Here is a 20,334-nt window from a genome sequence, read left to right on the forward strand (position 1 = left end):
CCTGGGTTTGTGTGTATATTTGTAGACGTACATTACCCACATCTTCAACAGTGTTCTGTATTCTCGCTCTCTGTTGTCTGAAATGTTAGATGGGCAGTTCTGCTGACTTGCTGGAGCTGTGTGAAACGGGCTGTCAATAGATCTGTGTGGGTTTGCAGGAGTGGTGTGAGCAGGACTGAAGGTTTTTGCTTATAGCACCTAACACAAGTATTGCATTACATCCATTACATGGGCTATTTGTTTAGATACATGTGTGAATTGGAATAGTTACTAGGGAAGTGGAAGGAGAAGCTGGGCTTTAGTTAGCTGTCTATTGAAGAGTTCATCTGAATACATTAAAGGTTTATTTCCTGCTGTGTATCTGCACAAATTCAGTTCAGTTTTTGGATGTTGTGGTTTTTTTTTTTTTAAGGAAGTGAGTGAAGTAAGGAAACACAACATAAGTGCATTGGAAGATATTGAAAATTAGTCTTTGTTAACATGGTAATAAAATATTGTTTATACTGATGCACTGTGAATCGTGGTGGCCTAACTATGAAGTGCTCCCAAAATGAAGCAAGAATTACAAAAAAGGCTTTCAGTTCCAAAATTGAAACCTAAGCATCTGCTCATTGTTTGCTCTTTTGGGTCCTCAAAGGTTTTTGTGAAATTGAAGGTGCCATAACTTGCATCAGGCCAAAAGGTGTACTTGCACAACTTACCTTTTGAATAGTGCACGTCATTTTGAAATGTGCATTCTCAAAGCTCTTGTTTCACTCTTAGCTAGCAGAAGACTTCAGTCCCTGTAGCTCTGTATCACAGGTCAATACGTGGAAGTGCTTAACAGCGAACAGCTAAAGCTGGCCTGTGCATTTACTTTGACAGAGAGTAGCCTGTGAAACATCTCTCACTGTTGCTTAAGTAGACCTGGCTTTGAACTGAATACGTGGCACGGTGTGTCTCATGGAAATAATTGCACGGACATTCTGCTGAATTTTTCTTCTTGCTTGTTCTAGAATTTTATGGTGGATAATTTGACTAACAACTTGAGTCACGTTTTACAGTCTGTGGTTAGTTGCTCCCAACAGTCTCTGCTGTCCCAGCTGTGCTCACAGGTCTTGTTTTGGTTTGTCTTATGTTGTGCCACAGTGAAACCTGCTTTAGTATTAAGAGCTCTCTGTTTTGTTGCATCTTAGCGTTGAAGAATGTCGCAACATAATCATGCAGTTTGGTGTGCGGGAAGTCACGGCTGCCCAGGTTGCCAGGGTTTTGGGAATGATGGCTCGAACTCATTCGGGATTGACAGATGGTATTCCATTACAAGTGAGTGGCTTGCTGTGGTGGGGATTATATGTATTTTTAGTCAACAGAAAATGAGGAATTAAAATGCTAACCTCAATACATTATGAATTGCTTTTATTATTCAACACTAACTGTTCTGCTATAAATGTCTACAATATATTCTTGAATGAAAGATTCCCAGAAGTGCGCAACTGATGCCATTACCTGTCTGAACTTCTGCTTACCTTCATAGTGCAGGGAGTTCTGCAGCTAGTGGCTTTTGAGACTTTATTTTAACAAGTATTTGATTGAGTGTATTTAACTTGCAGTCTATTTCGGCTCCTGGCAGTGGGATTTGGAGTGATGGGAAAGATAAAAGTGATGGAGCACAAGCCCATACCTGGAATGTGGAGGTCTTAATTGATGTTCTTAAAGAGCTGGTAAGTTTTGTGAGCATCTTAAGTATTTTATGCAGAATATCTGAAAGAAGAGTGCATCTCCATGTGAATATAAAGCTTTTTAAGCTCCTAGCAGCCTGAATGACTTTTTTGAAGTGCAATTTCACAGGCTAGTTTCAGACATTAACTTGCATCAGGTTCTCACAACTATCAAAATTGTGTTATTTTTAAAACAAAAACCTTGCTTTCAACTAAAAGTTGGGTGAGTGTTAAGCTGAATAAAATACTGATGAAAAGGAGTCCTTACAGAACAGTACTGAAGATTCCAATGTTGAAAGTTGACTATTTTCTTGTTTTTCTGGTTGCAGAATCCTAGCCTGGACTTCAAAGTAGTTACCTATGAATTGGACCATCCAGGATTTCAGATTCGTGACAGCAAGGGCCTGCATATTGTAGTGTTTGGCATCCAGAGAGGGCTGGGCATGGAAGTTTTTCCGGTGAACGCCATATACAGACCGTGGAAGCACGCAGAGGGCCAGGTGGGTTTACCAATGTTTCTGCTGTATTTGTACAACACTCAGGAAGTTCCTCAATTTCTTGAATGGCAAATGTGGATTGGTAACGTGAATTTTTAGACAAGCCACACTTGAACTTGGCCTGTAAGTCATAGGCCTCTTAAATATGTTACTGAAGTACAGTTTCTTAATCGAATGGTATCTGGGTTGTTTGGGAGGATGGTCACTTGCTACATGTGTGACAGCACATTCAGTTTTAGCAGAGTTCTCATGGGTAATGCAGCTCAGTGTAGAACTGTTGCTGCATCGCCATGCTCTGAGGTTTTTACCTGGTTAGACAAAAAGGTTACAACTTCTTGCAAACAGGCACCCTCAGCACACCCGTTATCTGTTGCTTTCATAAATTCTGGAAGAAGTGTGAGGTTTTGTCTTGCGTAAAACACATTGCTAGTAAATCTTGGCTCATCTCTACTGCTTTATTGATTTCCTAAAGTGGAAGGAACCTGAAACTGTATATATCTAAACTATTTTTTGGATGTCTTATATTCCAGCTTTCCTTCATTCAACATTCCCTCATAAACCCTGACATCTTCTGTTTTGCTGACTACCCTTGTCATACTGTTGCCACAGACATCCTGAAAGCACCACCAGAGGATGACAATCGAGAAATTGCTACATGGTAAACCTGCTCTCGGCTGCTTTTCATACCTAGAGTTAGAGTAAGATTACTTGTCTGGTCAAGTGTGGCTTTATGCAACCAGATTTATTTGTAATTGTGTGTACATCCCACTAGATCAGCCATTAGTATTTGTTCCATGATTTAAGCAGTAAAGTTCCTGTATTATCAGAACTTTGTCCCTCTGTAATATCTGAATATATACTGCCAGTTCTTGCTTTTATTGGAGTCTGCTGGTTGTCTGGAGAGCTTCTGCTGATGTGTTTTGGCAGATACTGTGAGCTGAGAGCAGGGAATAGAGGGAGGTATGAATTTAAACCTGGCTTTCTTGGGATGGTATTAGTAAAACTTGTTCTACTTGTCTGAAAGAAATCCTGGGATTTAAATAGAAGTTTATGTAGCTATTGCTGAGTTATTGCATAAAGCTGACTAATCTGATTTCCTGAGCTGATCTTTTACACCCCTTCTTTAGATATAGCTGTGTACCTGATTTCAGTGAATATATTTGCTTCTATTTCTGTTGTATGTTCCAAAATAGGGAATTGGAGGTTGGGAGAATATGAGTAAATTGGGGAAGATGGCAATTATTACTTGTCTGTGAGGCAGACAAACCAAGAAGATATTCATTAAGCTTCCCAGGTTGTGACTCTGAGGTGTAGAAAAACAGTGTATTGTATTTCTGGAAGTATGTTTCAAGTTAAATTATCCAAGTGACCCACCTCAAGCTGAGGTTTTTTTCAACATCAGCTTTCAATTCTCCTTCTTCCATAATAGAATTAGAACCTCTTAGCTCTCAATTTTTTTTTAAATTATTTTTCATGGTTAAGAATATTCTTGTAGACTTGACTGTATGTGATAGGAGCTGCAGTATCAGGTTGTTTGCAGTGGGCATTGCTTTAAGTCATGTTATGGTTGTTCCTACAAAATGCTTGAATCCAGGATCTTGTCAGATAACTACTTTGTAACTTTTTGGGGTGGGTTGTCTGTTTCTTTTTTTTTTTTTTCTTTTGTTAGGAAGAGCCTGGATTTGATTGAATCTCTATTACGATTGGCAGAAGTGGGACAGTATGAGCAGGTTAAGCAGCTCTTCAGTTTTCCTATCAAACATTGCCCAGATATGTTGGTATTGGCCTTACTGCAGATCAACACCTCCTGGCACACCTTGCGCCATGAACTTATCTCCACGCTCATGCCAATTTTCCTTGGCAACCATCCCAACTCTGCCATCATTTTGCACTATGCGTGGCATGGACAGGTCAGTATTTTCACTGGAGTGTGCCTGTAGTTTGTTCATGTAACTGAAAGTGTGTTAAATGGGCTGACCAGTTAGAACAACAATGCCTCCATTGGTTTATAAACTGGGTAATTCAAAGCCCAAGAGGTAAATTATCAGTGGTTTATGCAAAGTAATGAGAGTTGTAACGAGTTGTCTCATCTCTGTCTTGAAGCAAAGTATTGTGATTTTATTTTCTTTGGGGAAATATATTCAGAACAAAGAAATAATGTTCACTGAGAAAATATTCCAGGAAAAGTAGAGAGGCTGAAGTTAAATTCGACTGTTTTGGTTGGATTTTTTGTTGTTGTTTGTTTGGGTTTGTGTTGTTTTTTGTTTGTATGTTTGTTTTAGCCTTTTAGTTTTAGAGTTTACAAAAGTTTGATTAAAAACAAACAAACAAAACCTGAACACAACCACATGCACCAGCAACAATCCCCTCACCGAACTCTCAGCCTCACACATTTAAAGCGTAGAACCTTGAAGCAGTAAGAGCTGGGGGGGGTTAAACCAGAACAATCTCCATTTTACTTGCTAAAATATTAAGGCTTTTCTAGGTATAGAGAAAATACTTAGACTGTAGATTTTAAGAATCTAGTGTGTTTTCTGCAAATAAGACTGACTGCTGACCTTCAAGGGGAGCTTCCATTTAGAAACAGGGTAGCTATGTATATAAACACCATGTTTTGGTGGGCAAACAAGTGGGCTTTTATGGATTTGACTTTTGGTGTGGACTTCAGTGTTGTGTCCACTGGTAGTTAAGCCAGTAGGAGTTACAAGAAGAAACTCAAGGCAGAGGAAGCCTCTGGAGTGGGGTAGAAGCTGCATTAGGAAACATCCTGCCCTGTTAAGTAAAATGGAGTTAATGATAAGAAGTGTGACTTCTGAGGTTTTGGTCCATGTTCACTGCAAAACTATGGCTATATGCTAGCTGAAGTGCTATGAATGTGTTCTGTGTTTTGTTTTGGCTCTCTTTTCCTCACAAAAGTCTTTGAACTGAAGAAGTGACAGGGTGGGGGTAGGATAGAGGTGAGGTGCTTTTTGCATAAAGTCTTGAAATGGCAGAACACGCATTTTTTTCTGAAGGGTTGCCTTCACAGTAAAGTACAAAATAATGGCTGCCCTGTGACATGGTGCCACTACACAACTTGATGTTTTTCTTCCCCATGTGATGGAACCGTAAGCAAAACCCTTGCAGCTGTCAAAACCTTAGTTGTGTTGTAGTTTACGATCGCCTCTGTGTGAGCAAAGAGCTAGACATGCTTTTTTCCCTCCCATGTTAAGGTGACATTGCAGTCCTTGCTTCAGGACAGCATCTCAGGTGTAGCATTTTGTAAAAGATTTGCATATTCCAAAAAAGCAATTTCTCTACAATTGAGAGAAATTGGACTTGTACAGTGGTAGGAAAGAGACGGGGATGTATGTACTTACCATTTGTAGTTATTCTACATCCTTTAGTTGTAGCTCCTGAATAATTTATTATTGTGTGGTACAAGCCCAACTCAGAAACCAAATTGTGCAGCTAATGAGAAAATATGTTTGCATGTTAAGCTTAGAGGTAAAATATCTTACTTGATGTTCACATAGTCGACCCTTTTCCTAAAACCATGAAGTACAATCCTAACTCAATTCTCCTTAGGGTCAGTCTCCTTCGATTCGTCAGCTTATCATGCATGCAATGGCAGAATGGTACATGAGAGGGGAGCAGTATGACCAGGCAAAACTGTCACGTATTCTTGATGTGGCGCAAGACTTGAAGGTGAGTTTTGCAAAACGCTGCCATTATTTTCTGTTTGGTGTCTTACACAGACTTACTCATCTTTTAACAAAGGCAAAGTTTAAGTTAGATGTGACTAATTTAGTATGGATTACTTTGTTTAACGTGTGGATTCAGTCGTTGGTGCTGCACCTCAAGCAAACAAAACAAAACTGAAAAGCAACCAAAACCAGCCTATATTAATTTGGCTTTAAGTGCTCTTCAGCTGAGTTGTGGTACCTGACTACGGATGATTTCTAGCTTGTGCAGTTGTGAACCTAAGACATTTTACTTGTTTGCAGTAGAGCTGGTTATCATGGCTTAGCTGACAAGTAACTTGGGAAGCAGTGTGATAGAACTGCTTGCTGTGTGAATGTACTGTAAATCCAGGAAGAGTTTCAACTGTTGTAACCTTGAATGTCATTGAAATGGGAATGTAGAAATAATCCTTCAGATATGTGTGAATGTGGCAGTACTAAGCTTAATGGAGTGGGGATTCGTTAAGAATATTACTTCTTTTCAGTTGTTTACACATTCACGAAAGAGACTGGAAGTTGTGACTGGACTGACTTCTTTGCGGCCTTTATCACTTCCTAAAGTTAGATGCAAAATAATTGGGTGTCTCCAAGTTCAAGAGCATCAACTGCTGCTTCAGTCCAGCTTTGTTGTAGCAGTTACTGTGTTCAAAGATGAGCGCTTTGAGCAGATGTATTCAAAACAGCTCTGAGGGCCTTGAGGTCTGTTTGCAGGGAGATGCTAGGCTCTTCGGATTTCATTTTGTTGCAGTATCAACTTGCTAGCTCTTGGCCACTTGCTGGTGGATTTTCATTAGAGGAATTTAAAACTGGAAGCACAAGGTTGCTTCAAAGAAAGCAGGTTCATGCTTTAAAAGGAGAGCTCTTGCTTATTTGTCTCACGAGCAAGCTGTAAGTGAATTGATGGTACTGATCTTTTTGTTGACAGAGAAAGCATAGCAGCATGTGGTAGCAAGACTTCTTTACTAAAAGTATATGGGGATTAGAAAGAAAAGAAGGGAGAAGGAATATCCTTGTGTCTTTACTAGTAGTCTTCTGATTTTTTTTTCTTTAGGCCTTGTCAATGCTGCTAAATGGTACTCCATTTGCCTTTGTTATTGACCTTGCTGCACTTGCCTCTCGACGGGAATACCTCAAACTTGACAAATGGCTCACAGATAAAATTCGGGAGCATGGGGTAAAGCAGGATTTTTCTTTTTATTTCTGCGCTCTATCAGTGGCTAACTTAAGTCACTTTATTGATTGTGTAAGTAGCTTTAAAGTTGTGGAAAGTGTCCAGGTCTGATAGTTCAACATTTTCACTGAACTATAATAGCTTAGCGCGATTATTTCCACAGTGCAATTGCCAAGTTTGAAATAGTGTCTTGGATGCTGTTTGGGAGATTAAGACAACATTTTTTTTCCTCAGGAGCCCTTCATCCAGGCCTGTATGACTTTCTTAAAACGAAGATGTCCATCTATCCTGGGTGGCCTTGCTCCAGAAAAAGATCAACCCAAAAGTGCTCAGCTTCCTCCAGAAACCTTGGCAACTATGCTGGCATGTCTGCAAGCTTGTGCTGGGTAAGGATTATATTGCTTGTGCTGAATGTCTTATCTACTTGCAGCTTGTTTGCTGGCACATGGTCACAGCTGGTGTGGAATTTCACATGGAGAATGGGGTTAATGAGAGTATGTAAGCTTGCATGGGTAGATGCAGTAGCATGTTTAGTTTTGCACTGAACCTTCTGTTGTAGGCTAGGTCACAAGAGCTGGAAGGAGTGTTCTTGTCTTTATAATCAAACTGGTGAGGTGATCTTGATAACTGGGAGACGGCTTATTAGTCAGAGCCTGGGTTGTTAATGACTAGATACAGGGCTGTAATTTGGACAAAAAGGATTACAGGACATAGCTACAGAATGGAACAGCATATTGGAAAACAGTGACTGTATAAAAGATTTTGCAATTGTGTTAAGCAAATACCTCCATGTGTGGTTATTACCCAGCAGAAAAGGCTAACGTGTAGAAGAGGTAAGTGCTGATTGTAGTGTAATTGAGACTGGAACCAGACATGTGTCGCTTCTGTTTTCTTCATTGGAAGTACTGACAGTCAAAGCAGTCAAAGGTTGGAAAATGTCTACGATCTTTTGCAGGTCAGATTGTTTAGCTGAAGTCCAGAAGAAAAAAGTGTGGGTCCTAGAGAGCTGTGTTAGTCTGCTAGAGGGAGGGGCAGGCTGCAGAGACACTAATGGAAACTGGAGTTGAACTAATCAATTTTTAAATACGCTGCTATCATTTAGTAAAACTGACTGAATGTTGTAAGATATTTGTGGTGTCACTTCTTAATACTGTCAGATCAAGATAGCATTTAACTGCAGCAGTACTTCAAAGATAACTAGGCATAGCGTAATGCGACTTAGAAGCCAGAGAGACTGAAAGCTGGAGATGGTGCTGTTTTTGGTGTTGAATTTTGACACCAAAAGAGTCTGTCATGTCCAAGCGCATGTTACCAGGTCTAAAGCTTATATTGTGTCCTTTGGCTTAGACAGTGTTGTCCTGACAGGTATAAAAAAACCATTTTTAAAGGTATCCAGGATGATTCCTGGCTCTCATAGGTGCCAGGAAGTGAGTCATCAACATAGCATTTTCATAATGGGTCTCTGAACTGGGAGGATACCTGTAAGGGTACTTCTGAAGATACCTCTAAGATTTTAAGGAGAAAGAATACTCCTGTTTTTTACTGGGACCTGTGCAATTAAACTTCAAAATGCACTTGAAATATTGTGTTTGAGGTATGATGGTCCAGCACGCCTCTTGGGCTGTCATTTTTCAACTCAAATTGCATCTTTTGTGTGGTGCCATGTCCAGATTTTAGAGGTTTAATAGTTAACTGTAGACTTGCATCTAATGTCCCTGTGTTCTGAATCTTAATGCGTTACCAAGTTATTTTTATTCAATTAATTCCAAAAGCCACTAGTTCTCTACTGGCACAATTCTCTCAGCTTTTGGTTTCTTTTTATAGCTACTTGTATTCCCTTTTATGCAAGAATTTGACCTACTTGCAGCCATTTTCCATTAGTTATTCTCTTTGAGCTTTAAAAAGAAAATGCTTGGGTTTCTTTCATTAAGCAATTGCTTTGATTAGCTTAGGTTTCAATCACAAATGGAAGCAGGCGTTGTAAAGACTAGAAGAGCAAAATTGCAGTAAATATTAAATACGTCTGGGAGGATATTTCCACTCTACCAGCTGAAGTCTGCCATTTCCTAAATCTGTCAATATAGGAGCCTGCTATTTAATTAGGCTGCAGTTATTTTATGTCCCATTTTGTGTCCAGGGAGACTCTTTTCTTAACCACAAGGACCCCACATGTTCCGAGACTCTCTATTTTTGGTGCAACATGTTTATTTCTGGTGAACGTTGCTGTTGTGGCACTATGTAGCAGTGAGGCTTCAAAAAGAAATAAGTGTTCCTTTTATTACTGAGTGTTTTTCAAATGAAGTCAGGGTGGTTGTGGGCACCGCAGGCTGACCAAGGCTGTGATTAGGTAACAAATAGCTCATGAGAAGTCCTCCCCTCAAGGAGCTATGGTGAGTTGAGAGGCAGCAGAGCCTCTTCCATGCAGTCGTGTCCAGCGTGGTCCAAATGTGCCCACGTGGGGAGTGCTCATTCCTTCTCAGGCCCTGCCTTGAGAAGGGAACAGGCTTCTGGCTACTGGCACATAAGGGAATGAAAAGGCCTTTCCTTGCTTCGTAAAAATGGGTTAAAAAAATTACAAGAGATATGAACTTATTTCAGCAAGCTGTGACAGTTTTGTTCCTCTGGAACTGACTGACTGTGGTCCCTGGCTCTCTTCCTTGCTTGCATTTCAGAGTTCTCCATGCTGTAGTTTTCCCTTACTTCTCTTCCAGGAATGGCTCTGATTAGTTTAGTTGCTTGAATATATTTCTACATAGAACTGGAAAATATGAATACTTTCTTTTAGATCTGGTTATCAAATCATGCCCACCTACTTACCACTTCATATCATGTGCCTCAAGCGCAGGGTTTATTTTGTGAAAATCTGCAGTTTTGTGCTATCTAAAAATATTGTGGTGTTTGCATCTTGTTACAGCAGTGTGTCTCGTGACATGATAAAGTTCACCTTCAATCTGTCTAGAAGGCAGGACATAACAACATCAGTGGCTCGCTCTAAAGCATGAATGGCCCAGCTGGTCCTCATAAGTATCGAACTCTAGGATTTTAAGTGTGTCTTAGTCTTCACTGTGGGTTGCCCACAGCAGACTGGCATTTGTTTTACTAAAGCATGCTGTGGTATTATATTTAAGCGTAAAGACTGCAAATTTAACTGCTATGAAACAAAAGAAGAGGATGAAATATGTGTGAACTCAGCTCTTCAGTCTCTGGTCCTGTTCCCTGGTTAGCTGCAGTGCTGTGTGATCCTGGCATGCCTCCTGCATGAGAAAAAACTGTGAATCGGTCATATGTACCTTTAAATGTTGAGATTTATGAGACTGTGGCATTGGGGTGTGGGCAAATACGTATTGTCAATACTGAGCCTACCGTGTGCTGTGCTTGGAGCTCTGTTGTCAGGTCTGGTTGCACTTTCTCAAAACAGTTCCCTTTTGTTGGTGTTGGGTTTTGTGTTGTTTTGGGTTTTTTTGGCAGATTCCTGACTTCATTTTGATACACACCTCCTGACCCCCTTGCTTTTAAAGTCTTTGACACAAGGCCCTGGTGAGAGGATGTTAAAGCACGTAAAGGAGTTGGTTTATGAAACAGCTGATAAAGTATTTTTTGTCCTGTACAGAATCCTGCTCACCTGTGGTACCGCCCCAGATTCCCCTGTCTGTCTTGGGTGAGCTTTTTCCCACATTACATAGTAGGTCACTGGCTTTGGAGAACAACTGGAAGCCCTTAACGTTGTGTAAGCCTGCAATGGGATACTTGCCAAAACTGATCTGCACTTTGCTTTCCTATTTTAATCATCAGGATGGTTCCTGTGCAGTAAAAGCTTTTGAAAATTGAGTTAAAAAATGAGGAATCACTAGATGAGGTTAACAGAGCTGTGCTGGTATAGTTGTGCAATGTCAGGAAGGAATCTGTTGCTTTAACTGTCCTCACCAAAAAGGTTGAACTAAAGTTTGGGAAAGCTATAAAAATTAGCTGTATTTTCCAAAAGGAACATGTTGGTGGTGTGTGTTTGTGGTTAGGTAGGTCAGCAGCAGAGCTGACTTTCCTTCCAGTTTGGGAAGCTGGCAGTCAGCTATGGAATACTTTGGAAAGAGGTGCAGTGACTTCAGGCCTACCTTTGAGTTCTCTGTTGGCTTTTGATCATAATTTCCTTGAATAGTTAGGTTTCCTGTCTCTGTTTTGGTTAAATGTTGGTGTGTGAAGCATGTATTTCAGTTTATGGACAGGTGAATTTTAGTGAATTGGGTGGTGGTATTTACCCCTCATCCTTGTCTTTGTGTAGTCCAAGTTCTAGTCATGTATCTCCTCTTTTGGAGAGACCTTGTGTGTAATGAGACTAAGAATGGGAATAATAGTGAATGGTGTGAAGCCTGGGGACAGGAAGGAGCCTTGAGAAGTGGAGTTGGACAAGGGCTCATAGCATTGGTTACTGTAATTCATGAGGCTGAGCTCTATATAGTCCATAATGTGGACAGCAGGAGGCAAAGACTGTTGTAAATAGTCTGCTCTCCCAAGGGCTATTGGAACCCTGCAGATACATATCCCAGCCTTCTGTAAGTCATTACTTGCTGGGGTAATCGTAAAGCAGTATTGGAATTTTTGAAAATGAAAGAATATACTATTGGAGATGAAATTTTAGAACTACAGTTTAAAATTTTCTGTTAGTATATAGCCATTTCTCTTGGACCAAGCTCTAATGCAAGTTTCCCAAATAAAAGGTAACTTCTCTTGGGTTTGTTTTGCAACTTCTGTTTGCGAGATATGGCTCCAGTTTCTGTAGGAGAACAAAATAAGCTAGGGGGCCTCAGTTAAATCAGTGTTGTATGGCTCACTATCGTACTGCTCTGTTCTAGGAGTGTTTCTCAGGAGCTGTCAGAGACCATCCTCACCATGGTAGCCAACTGCAGTAATGTCATGAACAAGGCTAGACAGCCGCCACCCGGAGTCATGCCAAAAGGACGTCCGCCCAGTGCTAGCAGCTTGGATGCCATCTCTCCTGTACAGGTAGATAAATAAAATGCTGCATTTTTTGAAGGTGCTGTTGCTTAGCATTAGTTTTGCTGCACTGTTTGAACTTTTTCAGCAGGACTAAGTGAGAGATGATGTGGCTCCCTTAGATTTTCTGCTTGCATGTCTAGATAACTTGGTAATAACTACAGAACAATGCCTGAGGGTTGTAGTTCAGAACTGTCTTTCACTTCACAACTGTCTTTAAGAAGTAACTGAAGTATAGCAGGATGGGAGCACTGAAGAGGGATGGAGATTTGGCTTTTTTTTAAATAACTGAGGATTTATTTAAAGTGCTAAAATTTACTAAGACTTTTGAGAATTAAGCACTGCCTTTGAACCTGATGTGTCTTGTTTGTAGCTTCACGGGCCAAGCAACAGTGCTAGAGCGTAAGGACTTGTTATAACTGGGGCTCTTCAGCTCTCAACTGAACTGCTCTTTTAAAAACAAGGTACATTTAAGTTACTCCCTGCCACTCATCATCCCTTCCTCCTCTGGGAGCAACACATTACAGACAGGTTTTGCTTCTAGCAATGAAATTCAATGGCAGATTGTGCAATGGTAAAAGCTTTTTCACATGGAATAGTGGCAATTCAGCATTTAAGAATGTCTGAAGCATCAGTAGATTATGTAAACTAAATACAGAGAGCAGTTTCTTTGTAAATTGTTGCTTTAATGAAGTTGCTCATCAAATATACCAAATATCTTGGCAACATGCTGCAGATAAGTGATGTGAACAAATAAAGCAGCAGATGTTAGTCTGTATCCATGCTATCTTTTGGACAGATAATATAGTTTTTCTGCTGTTTCTAACCAGGAGCTCTTAATTTATTGCTTTGTCAGCTGGTACTGTGCCTTCCCTCCTACTCATCACTCAGGTCTTAATGCTTTTTGTTGAAGCCTGCATTCAGGCGTTTAGCTGTGAGAAGTGGGCATCATGGGATCCTTCAGACAGTGACAAATACTGTGTGAGCTTGTTGTGAAGTAGCCTTTGCAGGTCTTGGGGTGAGGTCAGAGGTCACAAACTGCAGAGCATAAACTGCTCTAGTATTAAATTCTATGTGCTCCTGCTTGTAAGCATTTGCTGTTGCGTTACACTTAACTAGAGACTATGGAACAACCAGCCTTTCTGTAAAACCTCTGATAGAATAGGATTTTATGGGATTATAGAATAAAAAGTGAAATGGCATTTTGTAGACAAACTGATCTTTTGGGGTAATCTGGATGACTTCAGAATTTAAAGTAACCATCAGAAAATCTTGTCTCAATAATGTTTTTATATGTAGTTGCCTTTATACAAAACCTGCCAAAAGCTTGATTTTTGATTTATGGCTGTCTGTGTATAATCTTCCTTTCTTCATTCAGATCGACTCGCTTGCAGGAATGGCATCTCTTAGTTTAGGTGGCTCAGCGGCTCCTCACACCCAGAGCATGCAAGGCTTCCCTCCAAACCTGGGCTCTGCGTTCAGTACTCCTCAGTCACCAGCAAAAGCGTTCCCCCCTCTTTCCACCCAAAACCAGACAACAGGTTTCAGTGGCATCGGAGGACTCTCCTCACAGCTTCCAGGTACTGCTATCTGGGCAGAGTGGTTTCTGGTTTTGACACAGAGCTAAAGTGCCGTTATTGCTGCGGTTGGAAATACTGGACAAACAGCTGGGTGTCCCGTGGGAGGGAATTATGCAGTTCGTGCTCCTGGGTCACTGCTGAGCCGGCACTTCAGAATGTTGCAGCTGCAATGAGTAAAATATCTAAAGTCAAGATGCTTTGACAGATTTTTAGCAGTATTATTTCAGTTTGAGACAGAGGTGAGGAATTGCTTGAGATAAAAGTGCTTGATATTGGGTAGATATGAGGCTGTATAGCTCTGAGTTCTTGGCAGTGTTAAGTGCATGCTGAGAAGGGCGCAATTGAGATGACCAGTCGCTTGCTTTGCAGTGGGTAGTCTTACTACGGTTTTATTTTTCAGTAGGTGGTCTTAGTACGGGTAGCCTGACTGGCATAGGAACCGGAGCCCTGGGCCTTCCTGCGGTGAACAATGATCCATTCGTGCAAAGGAAGCTGAGCACATCTGGACTGAACCAGCCTACATTCCAGCAGAGTAAGATGAAACCTTGTAAGTGGTAGTGTTGTCTGTGACTGTGAAGTGTGACTGTGGTCTGCAGTTAATCTGCATTTCCTTCAGGGGAGGCTTGGATCTGTAGGTGATAAATGTTAGAAATTTGGCTTTAATTATGTAGTGAGGTCTAAAAGATGTACTTCTAAAAGCTTGTCAAGTAATCTAGGGGAATAAAAACAAGCTGTTAGTGTAAAAATATAACATTATGGATTTGCATGAACAGTGTGTTTCTGTGTTCTTTTTTTGTTGTGATGTGTTTTGAACAGAAATGTCATCCTGCTCTTACCAGAGTTGTATGCATCTGGTAAGAGGGTGGTTTTGTTTTATTTGTAGCAAGGTTAAACAAAGCTACCCGCAGCAGGTAACTTGCGGTCCAGTTCACTGCTTGACCTGTCAACACTGGAAAGAAATCAGACTAACATAAGTTAGTGAGAATATGGGTTTTGGACAGAATGATTTGGTTCTTAACAGTGAGACATTATCCTTAACTCATTTATGCCTCTGAAGTACGCTCACAATGAAATATTAAAGCAATCAAAGACCTTTAGGAAGCATAGCTATATGCTGAACTTTCCACACTGCTCTTATTACTTATCTCAGTCTCCTTCGATAGCTCATCCATAAGCGCAAAGTTACCATTCTCTACATATGTACCATTTTTGTAGTTAACAATTAGTTTATATTTTTGGGCTTGAGCATTCAGTATGAACTTGCTTAAAGCTCACTGACTGGCCTGAAAGGTTGTGTGAAAGCTCGTGTGCATGTCAGTGTTGTGTAGCATGCTTTATTCTAGTCTGGTTTACATTCATCTAGTTTAGACATCGGTTGAGGTTAGCTTGGGAGGCAGTGGGTTCTAGAAATACAGCAGTATGTGGTTAATTCTATCTTAGTATTTAGTTTTTTTGCATAAATATAATGTATGAAAACCAGATTTTTTAAATAACAGTTCCCTTCTACTAGAAAGGTTACATATTCTGCTTTTCAGGAGAATTAGGAGGTTCTGTACAGATTGGAAGAGTTAAAAAGGAGTAGATGAAATCCTGACTGCCTGGAGTTGTTCTGAGCATGTTACCTGTTTCCTTTTTTAACAGCCGACTTATCTCAGGTGTGGCCAGAGGCTAATCAGCACTTTAGCAAAGAAATAGATGATGAGGCAAACAGCTACTTCCAGCGTATTTACAACCATCCACCACATCCAACCATGTCTGTAGATGAGGTGAGTTCCCTTCTGCAGTGGTTGTATCACCTGCTCAGAGACTTGCTGTAATGTTGATAGTAATTATTCTTTCATGTATTACTTTAGTGGAAAATGATAAAGGGCTGATGGTAGATGCTTGCAGCACTGGTTTTTTAATGAAGTAAATTGAAAGCATGCTGCCTTAGAAATATACAGAGTAAACTTGCAGTTGATCATTACATTCAGCTTTGATTTCTGTGGACTGAAGACTTTAGATGTCTAATTAACACTTCTAAAATGATACCAAGTGGAAAGAGTTCCATGTGGAATGGAAGCTTTGTGTATTCAAAACAAGTGCTAAAGTGTGCATGGTGTGTATAAATTACACTTATCTTGAATACATTTGTTTTTAAAGTGTCTAAAAATTACTGCAACTTCTAAGTACATAAAGGTGTCCTAAGTTCTACCTTCTGTGTTTTGTTAATTATTTTGATTAGTCTCTATGAGAGTAATTATCAGTCTGATGTATTTGCTCTTTGAAGTACTTCAAATTTACTTTAATGTATTTGTGTAGTTATAAATAATGGAAGACACTGAACATTAATTTTCATTTTTCTAATTTTGAAGCAATGGAGTAGGCAGTCACAAAAAGGTTTTATGTGAAGACAGCTACTTAAAACAAAGGGGAGAAAATTCAAGTCTGAAGAGGAAACTCATAGTGATGTAGTGTCTGCTGGCTGAAAGAGGTTTTCTTGAAGCAGTTCCTTTGCAGTCTAGCTTATGGTAGTGCAATTTACCTTAGTGGGTGCAAGTGCTCTTGAAACCTGAAGGTGTGGAAGGGCTGAGATAAAGCAAATTTGTTGGTAACAATTTCCAATTTCTTTGCAGGTCTTGGAAATGCTGCAGAGGTTTAAGGACTCCAACATTAAACGAGAACGAGAAGTGTTTAACTGTATGCTGAGGAACTTGTTTGAGGAATACCGCTTCTTTCCCCAGTACCCGGATAAAGAGCTGCACATAACAGCCTGCCTCTTCGGTGGGATCATAGAGAAAGGACTGGTTACTTATATGGCATTGGGCCTGGCCCTGCGCTATGTTCTTGAAGCCTTACGAAAGCCTTTTGCATCCAAAATGTACTATTTTGGTATTGCTGCACTAGATAGATTTAAAAATAGGTGAGTGTGGTTTTTTTGTAATACTTGTAACATCTCATTAACCTTGAACCTGCTCTAAATATGCAGCACGAGATTGGTTAACTGTGTTAGAAATTTACACATCTCAACCTCAGGATTACTTTAGAGAAATGCTGAGCTGAAAAAAAAAATGTGCTAATGTGTTAGTTAAAGGGTGGATTTTTTTCTTTAAATCAAAATGTTCAGTGCGTACCTGTATAAATGTGGGATAAACTGAGATGCTGAAACTGTTTAGCAGACTTTGTTTATAAAAAAATAATTCAGTGAAGTGTTAAGTTAAATGAAGTTGTCAGCTTGTTAGAAATGGCGTGAATATAATCACTCTTTACAGGTGCATTCCAATAAGGTTCTATTTGCACTCTTTGTTACTGTAAGACTGGCTAGGTCTGGGACTTTGATTTTACACAGAAATCTCAAGTATGGAAAAAAATACTAAAAGACAAACTACCACTTTCTCAAAACTCTTAATGGAATGCAGATAGAAGAAACTCTCCAGGCAGGCCGCAATAGTAGTCAGGATTGTGTACCCATGGGAAAAATCTCCATTCTGGAAGAAAATAGTTGAACTTGAAATGTATTAGAAAGCTTCCTGGAATTATTTAATGACTGCAATTGTGTAGACTTGAAGTGTGGACTCACAAGCAAGGAGCACATTATCTTCTGTCCTTATTCGTCCTCTATAGTTCATCTGCTGTGCAGATGTGTTAAAAGCTGTGGTTGCAGCATTCATAGTTGGATGTTTTTTGTGGAGTTTGCTGAGCAGAATGAATAAAGACACTTAAGGCTGATACACTGGAGACTTTGCCACCTCCTTACTCCTTAAGAGCCATTTTAAGCAGGACCTAGAGATTTTACTCTCCATGAGTAGTAACAGTGTCCAGCATCCATAAGTTGAACTGTAATTGGTGTGAGTAGGTGAAGCTTCTGTCTTGGGTGTTAGGGACAGTCCGTGCTGTCTAAAATGCACCAAACCAGACTAAAAATTCCTTAGTCAATAACCTTAGTGCAAACACGGAGTATAAATACAATTGTGTGCTCAGTCAGAAGTACTAAGATGTAGGATGAGATGAGTTGCTGTGAATAAACCTTGTGTTTCACTGTTAAATGAATTCATTTCAACTGGATTTTGTGACAAAAGGTACTTTGTAGAAAATGCAGAATTAGTTCTGTGATGCAGTATGGGAATGACATACCAGTGCTGTATTTGTATTTCTCTGTAATGCTGGTTTTGATCTGGGCTTATGTTTCTGACTAATGCGTATTTTATCTGACAGACTGAAGGACTATCCCCAGTATTGTCAGCACTTGGCTTCTATTAGTCACTTTATACAGTTCCCGCATCATTTACAGGAGGTGAGTATGTTTGTTTTATCACACTGACTTTCCATTATTTTAAGCTCTTTTGAAAAAACTCCTGTTTTCCTTTGGAAAAGTAGTCTGAGCTGTCACAATTTTAGGTAGCACACATCAACAAAAGTCACATGCCTTTTCTCACAAGTTTTTGGGTGAAGATTGTTCACCTGGTACCTCTTCTGTTTCCATAAATCTGTTTGGGTTGCTTATGTTGAAATAGCTGCCTGAGCATAAATGCATCATTGAACAGGACACATGGTATTGCACAAAGGTTTTAAAGTCTTTCAATGGATTCACATTACAGTCCCTTAATGATTTGGAGTTTTTCTCTAGAATAGAGGGCATCCAGCTGGTTTTATACAGTTTCATGCTCAGACCTGCTAAAATCAGATAAAGGTGAGAGAAATTTAATTCCTGAAGGTCTGATTAGAGTAATGGGTAGTAATGGGACCTGTGGTCCAAAGCAGTGCCGATCATATGGTGTCTGGTAGAACTAGAGAAAAGCTGATCCCAGTGGCAGAGTTTGAGAGTGTAATCTAAACAAGGAAAGAAGTTCACTTGAAGGTAGAGAGGCCATCTACCCACAGCTTTACCATTCCTGTGTAGCTGTAGGAGGCCTTGGGGAAGACTTGTAGCCTTCTCATGTGCTTTTTACCCAGTTTCTTGATATTCACACATTTCTCTTAGGCTCTTTCCCCTCTTGCTATGCTATCCCAGGCTTGCAGGGATGGAGGTTTTGGGTAGTGCTCTGTAAATTGTAAGGATGTCAAGTCTCTTGATGCTTGAGAGCTCGGGGCTCCTCTCCAGTAAGTAAGAAAACAGCATCAAGATGTGCTCTATAAGGGTATTCGGTTGTAGTTTTCAGATTCTTTTAAAGGTGTTAGTGTCAAATCCTTAAAGATTGTTGGCAAACCTTTATACTGCTCATGCTAAAAGGCAGCTCACAGTTGTGTTGCGGTGTGTGAAGTTTTGTATGTGCTTGTTTGCCCTGTTTTAGTACATAGAATACGGACAGCAATCCAGAGATCCTCCTGTGAAGATGCAGGGTTCAATCACCACCCCTGGAAGTATTGCACTTGCCCAGGCTCAGGCCCAGGCCCAAGTTCCAGCAAAAGCTCCTCTTGCTGGCCAAGTCAGCACTATAGTAACCACCTCAACCACCACCACTGTTGCAAAAACCATTACAATTACCCGACCGACTGGAGTCAGCTTCAAGAAAGATGTGCCGGTAAGCATTCCGTGACTCCAGTGTCCTTACCGGAGAAACAAAGGAGTTAAATTGCTGGTCTGGATTGAGTACATGGAGACAAAATCCAATTTAATTTATAGTCTACAAGTTTTCAAGCTACAGTCCATATTTTGTATCTACAGCATATAACCTTTTCAAATATGACCAACGTTTTTGTAGAGAATGTATTTTTGATCACAAAACTATAGAATTACTATGGTGTCCAAATAGAAATGTGTTAATTGAGGCTTTAGTTGTCAAGACAATTACAGAATGATTGTTTCTGTTAATGACTCGCAGTAGGGCTCTTGAAACATTTGGCTTGGAGCTTGGAAACGCTTAGTACACACTGAATCTCATTTGACCCAGCAGTTCTAACTGCAGAGGGGTTTTAAAATCTTTAGTCACACATATAAACATCTCTGGACTGTTATGCAGAGTTATTACAGCGTGGGCAGATTGACAGTATCTGCTATTCCACAGAATGCTCTTGGTCCCGCATGTATGCTGAGGATGTGTAGAGCTGTTACTGTACGATAACTGATGCTCTGTAAGGTCACATCTGTCAGGCTTCCTGGTACTGTCTTTGTATAGCTCTTTTAAAAGAGCTCCTCAAATTAAAAGAGGCAAAAGCCAAAGGTGGCTGAAAGTGTTGTGAACAAATTGAGGGGACAGTTCATAGTGTGGTTATTAATGTCTTTCCCACCTGATTATGTCATGTAGATAGTATTTTCAGGTGTTTATATTGTCCAATTTTAAACTCAAGTCGTGGTGGAGATGTAAAACTGTATCTCCTTTCCCCTTACTTGCTGTGTCCCAGGTGCTAAAGGCCCTGGGTGTAGACCTGCAGCTGTAGGGATGTGGATCACATTCTGTTGACTCGCAGCTGGCATGCTGTCTCAGAAATGAAGCTCTGGGATTTCTCCTTCCCAGTTCAGCCCTGAGTGCTCCCAGAGACGTGATCACCACTGCTCCAAGCGCTGCTCACTATTGCACTGTGATTTTCTCCAGGCCTTAGGGGTGCCATTGCAGTGGCACCTGTTGTATGCGAATTTAAGTGCTAGAGGTTTCCTGTACAGCAGCATTCTTCTGCTCAGTATTGATCTTTGTTTGTACAGTAAAAATATCACTGGGCTTTATTAGAGCGCTGCTGAAAATGAATCTGAGACAGTAGGTG

At 40.3% G+C, this 20,334-nt stretch overlaps 1 protein-coding gene across 8 annotated transcripts in view; it reads left to right on the plus strand.

The window, feature by feature from the left end:
* The window catches only part of CNOT1 (CCR4-NOT transcription complex subunit 1), a 57,736-nt gene that overhangs the window by 15,310 nt on the left and 22,092 nt on the right, over window positions 1-20,334 (plus strand). For 4 of the 8 annotated variants that reach the window (XM_080352337.1, XM_080352339.1, XM_080352338.1 and 1 more), the window contains 15 exons: window positions 1,176-1,302; window positions 1,590-1,700; window positions 2,027-2,197; window positions 2,725-2,852; window positions 3,864-4,104; window positions 5,762-5,881; window positions 6,968-7,090; window positions 7,322-7,473; window positions 11,935-12,085; window positions 13,455-13,656; window positions 14,057-14,203; window positions 15,298-15,422; window positions 16,272-16,558; window positions 17,851-17,929; window positions 18,927-19,157. In XM_080352337.1, coding sequence (XP_080208463.1) covers window positions 1,176-1,302; window positions 1,590-1,700; window positions 2,027-2,197; window positions 2,725-2,852; window positions 3,864-4,104; window positions 5,762-5,881; window positions 6,968-7,090; window positions 7,322-7,473; window positions 11,935-12,085; window positions 13,455-13,656; window positions 14,057-14,203; window positions 15,298-15,422; window positions 16,272-16,558; window positions 17,851-17,929; window positions 18,927-19,157 — 2,395 coding nt within the window. The remainder of the gene's footprint in view (window positions 1-1,175; window positions 1,303-1,589; window positions 1,701-2,026; window positions 2,198-2,724; window positions 2,853-3,863; window positions 4,105-5,761; window positions 5,882-6,967; window positions 7,091-7,321; window positions 7,474-11,934; window positions 12,086-13,454; window positions 13,657-14,056; window positions 14,204-15,297; window positions 15,423-16,271; window positions 16,559-17,850; window positions 17,930-18,926; window positions 19,158-20,334) is intronic. The other 4 variants (XM_080352341.1, XM_080352342.1, XM_080352340.1 and 1 more) reach the window with 3 other exon arrangements.

This window comes from Nesoenas mayeri (genome assembly GCF_963082525.1).
Source record: "Nesoenas mayeri genome assembly, chromosome: 12".
Classification (NCBI taxonomy): domain Eukaryota; kingdom Metazoa; phylum Chordata; class Aves; order Columbiformes; family Columbidae; genus Nesoenas; species Nesoenas mayeri.